The 16,575-nt window shown below is 37.5% G+C and overlaps 1 protein-coding gene across 1 annotated transcript in view; it reads right to left on the reverse strand.

Moving 5' to 3' along the window:
• The window catches only part of ARGLU1 (arginine and glutamate rich 1), a 33,801-nt gene that overhangs the window by 16,554 nt on the left and 672 nt on the right, over nucleotides 1–16,575 (reverse strand). Inside the window, exons 2-3 of the mRNA XM_020970071.2 lie at nucleotides 3,468–3,693; nucleotides 1,095–1,178 (exon numbers count right to left, since the gene is read on the reverse strand). Coding sequence (XP_020825730.1) covers nucleotides 1,095–1,178; nucleotides 3,468–3,693 — 310 coding nt within the window. The remainder of the gene's footprint in view (nucleotides 1–1,094; nucleotides 1,179–3,467; nucleotides 3,694–16,575) is intronic.

Genomic DNA, 16,575 nt, shown 5'->3' on the forward strand with positions numbered 1-16,575 from the left:
TCCAACTTGCTATTTAATGGTAGACTACGTGTGTACCCACAGGCAGGAAACCTAACTTTTCAGAGCCCTAATTTCCTCATATGTAATGTGACAGAGTTAGATTAGGTAATTTCTAAATTCCCTTTTCTGTCCAATGACAGGATTTCTACTTGAGCCTGAGATAGCCCTCTCATGTCATCAGAGCAAGGCATTTTCTAGAGAAAACACAGTCTCTCCAAGACTAAAGCAAATGGATTATATTTATAGTCCTAAAATAGTTCTCATGAACACTCTGAAAAATTAGCCTCTAAAATTTCAATATCCAAAGGATTAAGAAACATATTTTTCCTTAAAGATCACTGCACTGACTTTTATAAGAGTTGTCTTATTTAGACTCAAACTATCAAATGATAAAACAAAAAGAAAATGTAAAATCTTGGTATCCTATAATGAATAAGTTAACTACTTTTGTTTTGTCCCTTAGAAGTTGCTTTTAACATCTTAAGTCCAACGAGGCCTCAGGATTTAGGTTAAGAGAAAGTAATCTATTCTGAATCCAGTAAATTCTTTGCCTGATCTCAAATTACACAGATTACTTTGGGAGGGGGGGAAGAGAGTTAGATGCTTGGACTAGCGGCTGGCTGAAACCTTAACGACTGTCCCCTGCTTAAGGAACTTCTAGCCATCAAAAGCAACTAGGTGGTATAGTGGAAAGAGTACCAGCCTGGAATCAGGAGAACCTCAGTTTAAATCTTGAATCAGACACTAGCTGTGTCTGTGTCACAGCTGTGACCCTGGACCCTCTGTTTGCCTCAGTTCTCTCATCTGTAAAATGGGGATAATAACAGCACTAACCTCCCAGGGTTATTGTGAACTACTGATTGTAAAGTGCTCAGAACGGTGTTTAGCGCACAGTAAGTTCTATATAAATGATAGCTATTATCATTATTATTATCTGAGTCTACTCCAAGCCTCTAAAGCCTTGGTCAAATGTGTCAAATTATAGGGAGCAAACCCTTACCACAAACAAAAATGAGCATGACAACTGGTTTGGAGCCCTATAGTTTACAAGTCATAAGCAGTCTTTCCATTTATGGATTTTTAAAGGTACATACCAGTTTGGCTTGTGCATCTGCAATTTTTCGATTATTCTCTTCCAGTATTCGCTCTAGTTCCTCACGTTTTGCACGCTCTTCCTCCTAAAGGGGAGGACATGGTAAGATGTTAGAAAAGTAAAGTATTTTTTATTTGTGCATCTTTACTAATCTTCCTCTGAATTTTTTTGTGAACTGACTTACAGGGCAGCTTTATAGCCACCTTTTGTCTGACAAATGGTAAACTGTGCAGCCACTAAAATTGGTTCTAGTACTAAATTTAAAGCATCCCTCCCAGTCCAAACAGCAACCAACTAAACCCTCCCTAATCATAGATTCCTGATAGTTATTACTAATACTTTAATATCACACAAATCAACAAGGACAACTACAAAACTGGATAGTATTTACCAAATTAAAAAAATAATATATAAAATATAAATAAAGTGAATATTTGTCTCACCAATTATGTATACCTACGTATTCTTTACCTATACTCCTTTAATCAGCATTAAAAGTTGAATATTTACTGTCTTGTCCAGTGTCCTGCAGAGTGTGCTCCTCGGCTGCCATACACGCCAGCTTCCTCTTTAAAATGATTTGTACTGTTAGCTTGGCAATACCTGCATCAGCAGCTCAACCATTTATAAAGAAACAACATACAAGGAAGGCTGAGCTGAGGAATGCAGATGTTTATGGTAAGAAGGAACAAAAAATGTAATTCATCATTCCTAAGGCAAACAATTAATAAGAAAAATACATTTACTGTTAGTGAAAAATACAAATGGTAATCCATACTTCATGGAACTAAGGGCTTCTTCCATAGGGAAAATGGACTTAACATTCAGTATGTTGACAATTTCTTAAGGCAGCTTAAATTGTCATCTACAGTTTGAACTGGAATTCAGGAATCCAGGGGAGGCATGGTCAGGAAATAAAGTTCTGTAATTTATTTTTCTTGGAGAATTTAATGAAATTTTGTTATGCAAACTATATGAATACTGCATGATGGTTTGGGCAGTGTTCAGTTTACAGCATACATGATTTTAATATTTGGGAAGACTGTCAGAGGATTGTGTCCGTGTGAAAAAAAATTGTTAATATGAAACAAAGCAAGCATATGAAGAGAAAAAAAATCTTACTATGATTAGTAACTCGCTACAAGACAGCACTATTACTCCAAAAACATCTTCTTATTAAAAGCACTGATATATACCACATTTAACAAAATTTACGCACATAAGACCTATGGAATTAACTAAAATCCATCGTAAACAGAGAATTGTGTGTTTATCTTGGCAAAGTTAACATGAGAAAACTTAAAATAGCCTTTTAAGTTAAAAGCAAATAGGATTTGGTATTCTATTGTCTATAACTAGAAAACATTAAAATTAAGAGTGACTATTAGTCACAGAAATTTAAGAACAAACTACTACAGTTTCCTGTAGTAAACAAGTCATTTGCATTTCTGCCAACATAAGTGGAGTATCACTCAGTGCTATAGTTTTGCCTCAAAAGTCTCAGTGACTTTTTAGAAGTTTTAGAAATCTGGAGTAATTGGTGCAAACAAGCCATAGAGACTTCAGTAGCAAATTACTGTCTCACAGAAAGACATTTTCAACTTCTGCTCCAGCTGCTGATAAAACAAATCATGTGTTTAGCTTGACTCCAGACAAGGACAACCTGTTCCTTCATAACTCTCTAGAGAAAAAAGGAGTTGTTAGTAGATACTAAAAAAAAAAATGGATAATAATCTGGACATTTTTCCTAAAAAGATTCTTTGAAACACATTAGGACAGTGGAGGGCCTTAAGGATCAGAATGCCAAGAATTAATCCATTGTGTTGAGGCAAGATTTGAAGGGTTTTTTTTTAAAGGGAAAAAAAGAAGAATAAGAAAACCTATTTGTCAAAAGCAGGTGCTGTCGCTCAAAGCTGGGCCCTGCTCTTTTTAAACTGACTGAAGGCAAGAAGCCTCTCACAGTCTAGGTAAATAGAATGATAAAACAGAAAAGAAGAATACATAACCACAGGTGGAGTTTAACCTTTTCCCTTTACCAAGTCTCCAACCCTCCTCTTCCCCCGCCCCGAAAAAAAAGAAAGGATTGGTTGTAGGTCCTGCAGCCATGGCAAAAGTTTCAAACACTTCTCAAATATGTAGGCCAGTTCCATTAAAATCAAGTATCCTTGAATAGGTTTTAGGAGAATAACTGTTTAAAGCATCAGTCAGCTCTTCTGAATAGGCTAAAAATTAACTTCCGCAGCAATGCAAGTTTATATGAGAAAGGAATTAGATAGTCTGTATTCCATCTCTTTCTGAACTGAACAGGAGGCACAACCCAACACTGAAAGTTTTGCCATGGACTGTCTCTACTTTCCAAACGACCGAGCGTTACCTCTCTAGCTTTTTGTGCTGCAAGCTCAGCTTGTCTCTGTCGCTCGAGTTCTTCGAGCAACTGCTTTTCCATGATGCGCTTAGCTTCTTCTACCCTTCGGAGAACTTCTCGCTCAATTTCATCTTTCCTTTTCTCCAATTCTTCCTCTACTCGTTTTGCCACAAGTTCTTCCACTCTTCTCGCTGTTTCTTCCTCAATGAGCTTCTCTTCTATTTCCTGCTGTCGACTAGCAAATGAAAGGAAAAAAAAACCAATAAAGCATGTAGTTTGAAAGATATAGTAGCATATATTTTGTCCCCAAATTATCATTTTGTTTTTAGATTTAATAAAACAAGAGCAATTTATAACTTCACAGCACTATAGGATTTATAAAGCATTTCCCTTGCAACTGTCCCTTAGAATATTTCCCTTACAACAGATACATAATAGATAACAACTATTATCTTGTGCATTGCACAGTTAAGGAGAATGAGGCTCAGAAAGGCCAAAAGGTATCAAAAACAGGATTCACATCCAGATCTCCTGATTCCAAATCCAGGGATCTTTCTGCTTTAGCACTGAGATCAAAGAAATACATCATAGACTATGAAGCTGAAAGGGACACTAAACATTATTTAGTCTAACTCCCTCATTTTACATAGAAATAAAGATTCAGTGACTTGCCTAGGTTACACATGAGCTATAAGGTGGAATTCAAACCCAAAGAAATGTTGAATCTTTTTTAAAAAACCTCAGAAAAGAACTCTTCCATACAATGTGCTTCTAACAATACTGAGACTTTATGTAGATACAAAGAAATCATACAGAAATTAAAAATGAAGAGACCCAGAAAAACTAGAAAGGAGGATTTAGAATTGAGTCCCATCTGTGCATATCCTGGTTCGGTGGCCACCACAGAGTAGTAGAAAGAGTAATGTACTCAAGTTGAAGGATCTGTATTGGCATCCTAGTTCTGCTACAACCCACCGGACTTTGAGGAAGGCATTTGGCCTTTCTGGGTTTCAGTTTCCTTATCTGTAAAATAAGAGGAGCTCTCTAAGGTCCATTCCAACTCTAAATCAATGATCCTATTAAGTCATTTGTTCCCAGTTCAATAAAGAAGAAATATCCTCTGACTTCAAGTCAGTTTTCCCTATTCCTTATAAAACATACAGAGAAAGCAGATGTGCTAGGCATGGCTATTTTATGCTAACTGGTTTTTGCAGAAAATTAAAAGGTTTTTGTCCCTTTGGGAAACCTCAAGGGATAATTCTGTCAAATATAAAGAGATCCACAGAGTGGGTTAGCAGAGAGCAGGGTAAGTAGGGGAGCATGGACATTATTTCTTTCTTTCTTTTTTGCTTTTTGGTGAGGCCATCAGGATTAAGTGACTTGCCCAGAGTCACATAGCTAATAAGTGTCAAGTGTGTGAGGACAGATTTGAACTGAGGTCCTCCTGATTCTAAGGTCAGAGCTCTACCAGAGCTCTACCCATTGTGCCACCTAGCTGCCCCAAGTTGACATTATTTCTTGCTCACAGCATTTATACTAAAAAAAAAAAATTAATGGAATTAAAATGAGAAAATCACTGGTTTTACAAATTTTCAGAAAAATGTGTCTCATCAACATTTATTAACTAACAAACTTTAGTCCATACCATGTAGCAAATAATCTAGTCAATTCTCCAAATCTTAATACATTCAATTGACATTATATTCTTAAGAAACTGTGATACTACTCTATTCTTCAAAGTATTTTTAATGTGTACATAGTGTATGTATTAGAAGCTTATTTAATTTTGTTTCAAAAATTCTTTACAACTCTGAAGGATTTGGGATGCCACAAGCTGTGAACTAGTGTTCATTTTGTAGTATATGAAAATGCCAGTGTTCCTAAGTCACAAAGATAGTCCTTAACAGATGCAGTGTAACAATCTAAACTTACTGGTGGTCATTTGAGCAGTTCTGGATGTTAGCTATATACTGTACCAGTTCTTAATAAGTGCTAGTTGACTTGATTTGCAACTACAAAATATTGAATGCCTTTTAAGAACCATGAAGATAGCCACCACCCACTTTGTTACTTTGACTTCTACCTTTCAAAGGCAAGTGTTAAATTATGGAATTATCTATATTCCTGTTTTTCCCTTCTCTTTTCTACATATCCATTTTTTCTACCTTTCTTCTTAGAAAGCACTCTACAGTAGGAAATCAAGTAGTGTGCTTAAGATCATCTACTTCACAAGGTCATTAGGAGGAAAATCCTTTGTAAACTACAAGGAGGTGGATTTACAATTGGATGGATTCTTGGAGGTGGTCACTAGGATCATAAATCTAGAGCTGAAAATGAACTCTGAAACTATTCTAACTCTCCATATAACTTTAACAGATAAGAAGACTGAGGCCAAAGGAGGATAAATTACTTGCCTGTAGTTGAAAAGGAAGCATGGGAACTACAACAATGTATTTAAGACATGCTAAGGAGCAGGAGGGAGGGAAAGAAAGTCTACAACCAACAAGACTTGGGAAGGCAGCAAACTGGCAAAACATAATGGAAGCTGGCAAAACTGTAATACTTATTTTCAAGGCTGCTTTGACTCCTAAATAAGACAAGATACTGACATCTGCTAGAGCCAATTAAGAACTGGCTAAAATAAAGAGTACTGGAAAGATCTGACGGAGTCCAGTCTGGTGAGCTTATACTACAATAAAGTATCGCTATAACTAAAAATCAAGTGTCTATGAATTACAGCATTATGCTTGATTGTTATTCTTTGCCCTTAAATGCTCCTTCAACCTCTTGTTTGACCACCTCTTACTGCTTTATTTAACAGCTTTACCAGTATGGGTGAAAATTAAAGTGAGTCAATTTTTCTATTTTAGAGGCTCCCACTGGAAAAAAGACTTAATGGGGACAAGTTAGTAGAATTACTGGTTACAAGGAAGCTTTCATTCAAAATGATAAATTTGTTCACATCAAGCTGTTAAATAAGCTATGCTACACATACAGTTTTACTGATATTGGGGGAACAAGACGGGCAGGAAGAAAATCCTTCGAACAAAGAGCCAATCAACATTTATTAAGTGCCTACTACGTGCCAGAAACAGTGCTAATCAATGGGGATACAAGAAGAAAGAAAAGACAGTCCCTTGCCCTCAAGAAGCTTACAATCTAGTGATGGCGACAATACGCAAACAAACATATATAATCACAGACGGAAAGGCACTAGAATTAGGAGGGATTAAGGAAGGTTTTTAGTAAATGATACAATTTTAATTGCGACTTGAAGCCAGGGGGGTCAGTAGGCAGAGTAGAGAAGGAAGAGGTTCAACACATGGGAGACAGCAGCAGAAAATGGGCAGAGCTGAGAGATAAAGTATCTTGTTTGTAGAATAGCAAGGAGGCCAGGGTAACTAGATCAAATGTTGGGGAGTAAGGTATAAGAAGACTGAAAGTAGAAGGGGGCTAGGTTATGAAGAGCTTGGAATGCCAAACTACTATTCTATATTTGTTTCTAGAAGCAATAGGGAACCACTGGATTTTTTTGAGTATTAAGGGATAAACAGACCTGCATTTTGGGAAAATCATATTAGTGGCTGAATGGAGGATGGATTGGAGTGGGGAAGAGACTTAGGGAGGCCAACTCACCAGCAGGCTAGTGCAATAATCAAGGCTTGAGGTGATGCACAGAGTAGTGGTATTATCAAGAAGAGAAAGGGGTGTATTTGGGAAGTGTTGCCAAGGTGAAATTGGCAGGCCTTGACAACAGCTTGGATATGAGGGGTGAAAGATAGTGGGGAATCCAGAATGACTTCTTCGTTGTAAGCCTGCCCTCTACAGTAATAGATAAGGTGGAGTTGAGGGTATGGGGGAAGGGTTTAGGAAGAAATTAGATAATGAATTCCATTTTGGACATACCGAGTTTAAGATGTCTACTGGACATCCAGTTGGAGAGGTCTGAAAGGCAGTTGGACATGCAAGACTGGAGGTCAGGAGATAGGGTGGGGTAGAAAAGGTAAATATGAGTTAGCAGAGAGAAGTCATTAAATCAATAAACAATACAGTGGAAGAAGAGAGCGCAGGACAGAATGCTGAGGAACACTATGGTTAGAGGGCATGATCTGGAACAGGATCCAGCAAAGAGACAGAGAAGAAGCAATCAGATAGGAGGAGAACCAGGAGATTGGTATCCTGAAAACCTACAGGAAAGAGAATGTCAAGGAGGAGAGAATTATCAACAGTATCAGAGACTGCAAAGAGGTCAAGGAGAATGAGGACTGAGAAAAGGCCACTGGATTTGGCAACAAGAGATCATTAACAACTTTGGAGAAAGAATTTCAGTGGAATGAGGTCGGAAATTAGACTGCATGGATTAAGATAGTGAGAAAGAGAAAGTGGAGACAACCCATTGTAGACAGTCTTTTCAAGGTATTTAGCTACAAAAGGCAGAAGGGATACAGGATCATAGTGAGGGTTTTTTTGAGGAGACGCAGACATGTTTGTAGGGAGCAGGAAATGCACCAGTAGAGGGAGAGATGGAAAATAAATCAGAGTGGGGTAACAGAGAAGGAAATCTGTTATGGAATGAGATCATTTGAACAAGCAGAGGGGCTTACCGTGGCAAGGAGTGACACTTTATCATGTGAATCAAGGGTGAAGGAGGAGAAAGTGGAAGAAGGCATGAGTGATATGAGGAAGAGGGAAAATAAGAGAATTCATAGATAATAACTTCAATTATTTCCTGTAAAATATGAGGCTAAGTTTTCAGTTGAGAGAGTAGGGGAAGAGAAACCATGTGAGATTTAAGGAGGGATAAAAAGAATCACTATAGAGAATGGAATAGTGAGTTGATAAGGGAGGCAAAGTAGGATTGTCCAGCAGCAAGTGAGGACCCAGTTGAAGCTTCGTAGCATAAATTTGTAGTGGAGCACTCAGTCAGAATGGCTGCATCATTTTCTCTATCTTCATTTGATAGCAACAGAATAGAAGCAAAAGTGGGGGAGATGGAAGGCTGAGGGTTGGCTGGGCATAATCACTGACATGTCAGGCAGGATAAGGACTCAAGGGAGGACAGTACAGAGCTGAATTAGTTCATGAAGGGGTCAAGATGGGGAGAAGAGTGTGGCTAGTGCTGAGGAGATGGTCCAGGAGAGAACTGAGGGGTCAAACTACAGATGAAGAGCAAGGTTATATAAGGGAAGGCAGAGGGAAAGGGGAAAAAACCCAACAGATTATGGTTGGATAAGGGAGTTTCAGAATTCTTGAACACAGAGATGGTACATTTGTGGGTGACAGCAAGATCAAAAGTATGACCATCTTTGTGTGTGGCTGAGGTGAAGTGGAAGAGTAGGTCACGGGAAATGAGCTTTTTAAGGAACTGAGTGGATATTTGAGGGAAGAATCAATATGCTGAGGTCCTTTAGAATGAGGGCAGGAGTTGAGAAGGAAAGAAAAATCATGAGCTGCAATGTACAAGCATGCCAAATACAGTGCTAAGTTCTGGGAATATAAATACAAGCAAGAAAAAAAAATCTCTGATCTTTAAACATTCTAATGGGGGAAAACACATAAAAAGGAGCTGAAAAGGCGGATGAGGAAGAAATCCAGCAGGAAAGGGGTAAGCTTGGAGAGGAATGGAAAGAATAAGTATATGTGCCAAGCACTGTGCTAAGCAAGTATTTTGGAAATAGAAGTGGGCACTATTATGATCCCCATTTTATAGTCCAAGGAAACTGAAACAGAGATTAAATGATTTTTCCAGGAGTCATATGACTAGTGAGTATCTGAGATTGGATCTGAACTCGCACCTTCCTGATGCCAGGCTCAGGACTATATCCACTGGGCCACCTAACTGCCTGGGCACTTCCTCAAAATAAGATTCCAGGAGGAACTAACCAGAGAGAGAAAGGGACTACAGGAGCAGGGTGAAAAAGCCTCAGGATAGAAGGATTTTCCAAGATGAGAAGACAGCTGAGGGCTAGTTGTTGACTGGCTTGGGCATTTCCTCAAACTGGAGGTTCAACTCTATATTCTAGCACACAGCAGGTACTTAATAAATGTTTACTAACTCCCACTATCCCTTTCTATTTTATTCGAACTATTTACATATAATACATGAATGTCAATAACCATATAAATTTAACTGCAATACTAAACTAAATGAAATGCCTTTGAAAATACAGCATTTTCAGGAGACAGCATAGTGCAGTAGAAAAAGCATTAGATTTAGAGTCAAGAGGAATTCAAGTTAACCTCTCAAAGCCTCACTCTCCTAAACTGTAAAATTAGAAGGCTAGTAGATAATTTCTAAAGTTCTTTCCAGCTGTAAATACACTGTCCTATCATCCTATCTACACAAATTTTTCTTAATACTACTACTGCTCAGAGAGGAGTTATGAAAGTCTTCACTTGGAGTCAGAAATTTCAAGGTCTGGCTCTGACATGAACTAGCTATGTGACCCTGGGCTAGTCACTTATTTCACTACTCAGTGCACCAAGCAAATCTAACTATAAATTACTTAACTGTACAGGTGGAAGAGAACTTGACTTCACTAATCAAATTTTACACTTGAAGCAAGTCAGTTTTTGTGGTTTTATAATAACAAAGAAACACCAATGATTTATTTGAATCAATATGGCAGAAACAATATCTTAACCATTCCTCACATGCAGATTAGGCTAGTTTTTCCTTAAAAAAGCATCTGAGGCATTACTTAAGGTTTGGTTGACTCAGGTGACTAAGGGATCGAGACTGTTGATATCATTTACTCAGCTCCTGAATATAAAGCAGTCACAAAGGACTCCTGGGGCCTTCAGACACTTAGCCAGTAAGTCATAATGGGGGCTTCTCTCAGCTTAAATCAATCCAAGGTGTTTTCAATTCCTATCCTTGCTGAATATCCTCCTGTTCTGACTAAGTTTACCTCCTTGTTAACTGCTGAATGACCTATAAGCATAATATTTGGTTCCAATATGGAACCTAGGGGCAGCAAGGTGGCACAGTGCATAGAGCATCAGCCTTGTAATCAGAAGGACCTGAGTTCAAATCCAGTCTCAAGACCAGACACTTGACACTTACTCTCTGTGTGACCCTGGGCAAGTCACTTAACCCCAACTGCCTTGCAAAAACAAAAAAACAAAACAAAACAAAAAAAATAAAACCCAATATGGAACCTAAACTACCAGAGGACAGGCCTGACTCAGGCCCCACGCAACAATATAAGAAAAAATTATGCAGCTTAAAAAAAAAAAAAAGACACTACCAAGCCTCCAAAAAAAAAAAGTCTCCATCACTTGGCAGATAGGTAATGGATTAATGGTGCAGAAGGAAATATAAATTTTCAGACAGTGAACATACTATTTTGTTTGAATATACGTATGTAAAAACCAACATATATACACACACACACACACACATATATATATATATATATACACACACACACACACACATATATATATATACACACACACACACACACACACATATATATATATATATATATATATATATATATATATATATATATATATATATATATATATAATATATATATGTACATATAACACCTATACCTATTAGAAGAGAAAACTGCTATTTGGGGGAAAGGGAAATTGGTATACAGTAAAAGTAAAAAAAAAAAAAAAGGAAAAATATAAACAAAACATTAAAAATGGAAAAGAGTAAAGTTCAGAAAGAGGACAGAGTAACAGCAGTTTTGTTACTAGTATGTTAAATTTAAAATACATGTTAAACCGTAATAGAAATTAAGTTTTACATATATTCTGTTTACACACTGGAATGCTGACGTTTGTTAAGTTGATAATAAAAATTACTGTGAGTTCTTAAAAATTATCTATTATAATGGATAGCTGTTGCATAGGGAAAATTCAAAATATACTTTAAGAATATAAAATAGCAAGAGAGCTAGCAAGGCAAAGCAGTACAAAACCACATTTAACTTCCACCTATGTGCTTTTTTTTCACCTGTTAAGTTTGAGGGTTGAATGAGATGCCAACTAATGTTCTGATTTTTAGTTTAAATTCTAATTCAATGAATTCCTGTTGTCCTGGATTTGAAATGAAGCATAACTTTAGGGATCCACAAACAAGTCCCTACCCTCAAGGAACTTACTATATCACTGTATATAACAGGTATAGAAATAAGTAAATGCAAGTTAACCAGTAGGACAGGCTGAGTAAGCCAGAGGGACACAAAGGTAAACACATTCTGAAAAACTAACCCTTCCTTCAGGCTAAGCTGAGAAACTACAATTATCCAGCAATATCCTAACTTTGTTACCCTCAGGTAGCCCATGACTTTGAAATTATCTTTTAGGGAAGTTATTCACCTATGCTCTGCAAACAAATGGGAAAGTATGCTATCATCACTTAATACATGTTTGAATAACTCCATTGAAAACTGATCAAATTTTTAATCACCAAAAGTTTTAGTTCACAAGTGTCTGAATTAACAAAGATAAATCAACTTTCTTATTCTGATTAAACTTTAGAGCACATAATTCACAAAGACCTATCAAATTAAAAAAAAACCACACATACAACACCAAGTCCAACAAAAATATTGTATTGTATTGTAAATGGCCCAGAGGCCAGCCTGCTCAAAAGTGAGTTCTGCAGACAAAAGCCCCAATTATACGATATCCTGATTTGCTCTGCCAACTAACTCTATCTAGGCTTCTAAAGCTCTATCTGAGCCTGAAATCTCAAGCATTTGCTCATAAAATGGTATCTTTTCAATGGCCACCTATAGCTTTTTTCATTAGATAATGTAAGCTCCTTTTAAGGGCAGGGACTGCCCTTTTGTATCTCCGTTCTTAGTACAGTTCCAGGAACATAAGTGATTAATAAATGTAGACTGGTTGATATAGACCAATGTGTACGTGCTCTAATTTAACTGGATCACATTATGCTTTTCCACAGTTTTAGATGACTACTTGCTAAAAATAGGCCCCAATGTTACCCAAAGGCCAGGAATGTCCTGCTCAGGGATCCCTCACCTATGCTAAAGGAAGAGACACAAAGTTCTTCCCAAATTCTAATGTTATAAAGGATATATGAATCAACATGAGTACTGAACTCTCAATATTTTCCTGTGTCCTTTCTGGTTATGTGCAAATCTTATGATTAGATTATCACAAAATCGTGTAATTCTGCCCTTTTCCTCTCCTTGGAAGAAAAATGGAGTCAAACCTAAGAGATATATTATTGTACAAGTCTCTATGGCACAAAGGGCACTACTCTTTGCTCCATGTACATAGCACCCAAACAATGCTGAACACTACCAGTTCGCATGTTTTCGACATGGCATACTGGTACCTGCAAGTGTTACTTAAGTACAATGGATGAGGCTGTTTTCACTTCTTTCCCAGCCAAAACTGCATAATTACTGTTTTGCCTTGGTCATGGACATGTTGTCTGTGTCTGTTTTCCTTTTAATGTTGTTCTCTTCCATTTATTTTGTCTATTCTATCTCATTTTTTACTTTTCTTGACTTTTACATGAAAAAGTTGGCCTTTTACTTATTAGGGAACAGCCAAAGTTCTTTGCCCCTGCATAACAAACACAGAAACCAAAGCAAATCATGTTGATTTTAGGGCCTTTATTTTTTTCTCAGTTATATTTACCTATTGCTAGGTACTTAAGGAGCGTTTTTTTCTTTCTCAGCAAAGTCCGTCTTTACCAGATACAACTCACAAATCTCTATCTCTCTGCATCTTACCATGCTTTCCTAATCACAATACCTGGACTATAACCAGAGAAGACCTCCTCTCAACTACATAGGTAATTATGTTAATAGGTAAGGAAAGAACATTAAGGACAACCTCACAATTTAGAAAATGAAGGACATATAACATTATTAGGGAGTCCTAAAGTAGTATATATTGGTAGTAAGTCTTGAACAAAGTCTAGACTGGAAGGATCTACACTACTGAAAAGGAAAACATTAATGTAGCAAGGTGGGAAGAGGGAAGAAATGTGGGCATCACGGGCAAGTGAAAATAAGAGGAAGGAGAAAAAAGTAGCTAAATAAGATAAAAAGTAGGCCTATGGGAGGGAATGGCAATTGCATCCTTAAAAATCAAGTAATCAACAGATATTTTATTAAGGGCCTATTTTAAGCCAGCACTTTTAGGGGATAGCTATACAAAGATACAAAAATGAAGTAGTCTTTGTCCTTTTGGGGGCTTACAATCTATAGAGGTAATACCATAACATGTACCCCCCCCAATATAATAAATACACATACACAAAATACAAGGTAATTTACATAGGACTGGGAAGCAGGTACTAGTAATGGCTTCTGGGGCTCAGTGGTATCAGTACTCTAGGACAGCAAAATTTCAAGTAGTCAAAAAAGAGAAAATACATGTAGAACACTTCACAAACGTTTAAACGATGTTAATGCTAATCATTACTACTATTGTCTACTGCAAGTTACCAAGGGTAAGCTCTCAAGAAAACATGACAATGTGTGTGTGTGTGTGTGTGTGTGTGTGACACACACATACACATGCATATTCCAAAGCTTCATTCAGCACACTACTAAGTCCCCAAAATTGCATGAACTTCCCAAATGTGTCTTCAAGGGCTCTGCCCAAAGAGGCACTCAGCAGCATTAAGAAAAAAACTCAAACAGAAATAGGAATGCTACAATGGACAGTACTCTGGTCTCTAGTTTGAAAAATGAAACAAAACTAAACTGAATTCCCAGGGCATCAGAGACCTTATTCAAAACAAAAAACAACATTCCAAAACCAAAAATATCTTTTAAAAATGGTTTAGATCATCCCCAACACTTGAGTGATCTCCTATTAAGGATTCCTGAATGAAACTAATTTTATGTGGACCAATTTAAAAGGCAGCTTGATGCAGTTGAAACAATCCTGGATATGAAGTCAGGTACCTGGATTCCAATAGCGGCTGCCACGTCTTGTAAATCACAACCTCTTTTGGGTTTCAGTTTCCTCATTTATAAAAACGAAGGGTCTATATCTTAATATTCCTGACATATGCTAGCCCTATCTATGATTGTGGGCATTTTCACCTTTATGAACTTCAATTTCCTCATAAGTGGGAAAAACAATATTTGCACTATTAACCCATAACACTGTGCTAAGAAAATGTTTTTTAAACCATTACACTATATTAATGTAAGCTGTTATCTCATACATTCAATAGGGTAGAGGTAGTATAGGCTGTTCCATACACAGGCAGCCAAACTCAAATGCCACCTCCTCTAGAAAGCCTTCCCAATAGCAACATGATTTAATATAATTGTTTTTCCACAAAACATCTCCTTCACATAATCCTGTAAAGCGGTAAAGCGGTCAGAACCTGAGTATGGTCTCCCTCCATTTTTCAGAAGAAGGGGAATGAGGTTCCGAGAAGAAATTACAGACTAGATTCCAGGTCACATGGCTAGAACCCAAATTCAGACTACAAAGCTCTTTCTACTACAACATATAGCCTCTTATTCCACCTCCAAAAGTCCATAATAACCTTCATTATCTCCCTGTACCTCACTAAGCAACATTTGTATCTTTCATACACTTAAGTATTATTTTAATTTTTCATATACTTAGGTATTATTTTATTATACTTATGGATTATTGAGATATTTTTTATTTCCCACATACTCTCATAAAACACCATTTTACAGATAAGGGAACTGACGTTCAAAGAAATGACTAGATTCAAGGTTATTAAATAGCTAATATGTGTTAAAAGTCAGAATTCAAATTCAGACTTTCAGATTCCAAGCTCTTTATGTGTTGTCCCTTCTCCTTACTCTCCCCAAGTCGATAATAACCTTCACACTCTCCCTCCACTTCATACAGCACTATTTGCACCTTTCATATGTAGTTATGTTATTATTTTGTATTTGTCAGGGGTGGTTAGGTGGGGCAGTGGATAGAGCACTAGCCCAGGAATCAGGAGGACCTGAGTTCAAATCCAGCCTCAGACACTAAACACCTAAGTGTTGTGTGTGACCTTAGGCAAGTCACTTAACCCCATTGCCTAGCGTGTCCCCCCCCCATTTTGGATTTGTCACATACTTTTATCAAGCCTCACGAAGGCTGGAACTCATCTCATCTATGACTTTAAAGGGTGCTCTGCACACAGCTGAGTCTTTAAAAATAGGGATGATTCTTACAAATTATTTCATAGGGTTTTCAGAAGGCACTCTGTCTACTAAACGCAATACAAATAAAAGTTTAACTCATCAAACTGCTACATTCAAAAAGAAGCTTTTCTCTTTCCCTCCATATAATTCCACATTTGGCAACAGTATATGAATTATGATTAACCTGTTCTCTAAACAATCAGTAAAAACGGAAGGTACTATAGTTGTAACAGGAAAAGCTCTTAAAAAATGTAAACAAAACCTGAGTTTTGGTAGTATAATTGATCTCATCTGCACAATGAGAAATGTGGGCAAGAAAGCTTAGAAAATTTTGAACCTTTTAGAAAAACTCTTAGAAAAAAATGTAGACATCACAGGTGGATTTCATCTGCACAATAAGACGGGCGGACAAGATGACCCCTTAAGGTCCCTTACCATTTATAAATCTAGTATCCTAAAGTTCCAAGAGAATAATGAATAACCTAATATTTAAAATATCCCGCTGAGCAAGGAAATGTTCTACTTCCTTTCAACAAAATAAGTACTGCTTCTTAAATTAATCGTCCGTAGAGTGGAAAAAAAAATTTAAACAAAAAAAAATTTAGTTAGCTGGGTTTTACATTGCATCAGTACACCCCGACACCCCAATTCTCATAAATGCAGGGCCATCCTGGACGTAACGTAACTCTCCCTGTGCGATTAATCTTTGCAAAGAAAAATTCAGTGCCCACTGGGCCTGCTTCCCACATCCCGGACAACCCAATTTCCCCGCCTCAAAATGATTACCCCTCCCCCTCTCCCACTGCCCTCCCTCTGAACTCGGGCCTCCCAGCTCCCGCCCCGCGCCAAAATAGCATTCTCCTCTGCAGGCCTTTCTTGCCCTGAACCACATGCTTCCCGATTAGTCCAATCGTCGGTGCGGGAGGAATCCTCTCTTCCAAAAAGCTTGAAGGGGCCTCGGTGTTCGCGCGTGGAGGAGC

This window comes from Phascolarctos cinereus, unplaced genomic scaffold (assembly GCF_003287225.1).
Source record: "Phascolarctos cinereus isolate Bilbo 61053 unplaced genomic scaffold, phaCin_HiC Scaffold_7;HRSCAF=346, whole genome shotgun sequence".
NCBI lineage: Eukaryota > Metazoa > Chordata > Mammalia > Diprotodontia > Phascolarctidae > Phascolarctos > Phascolarctos cinereus.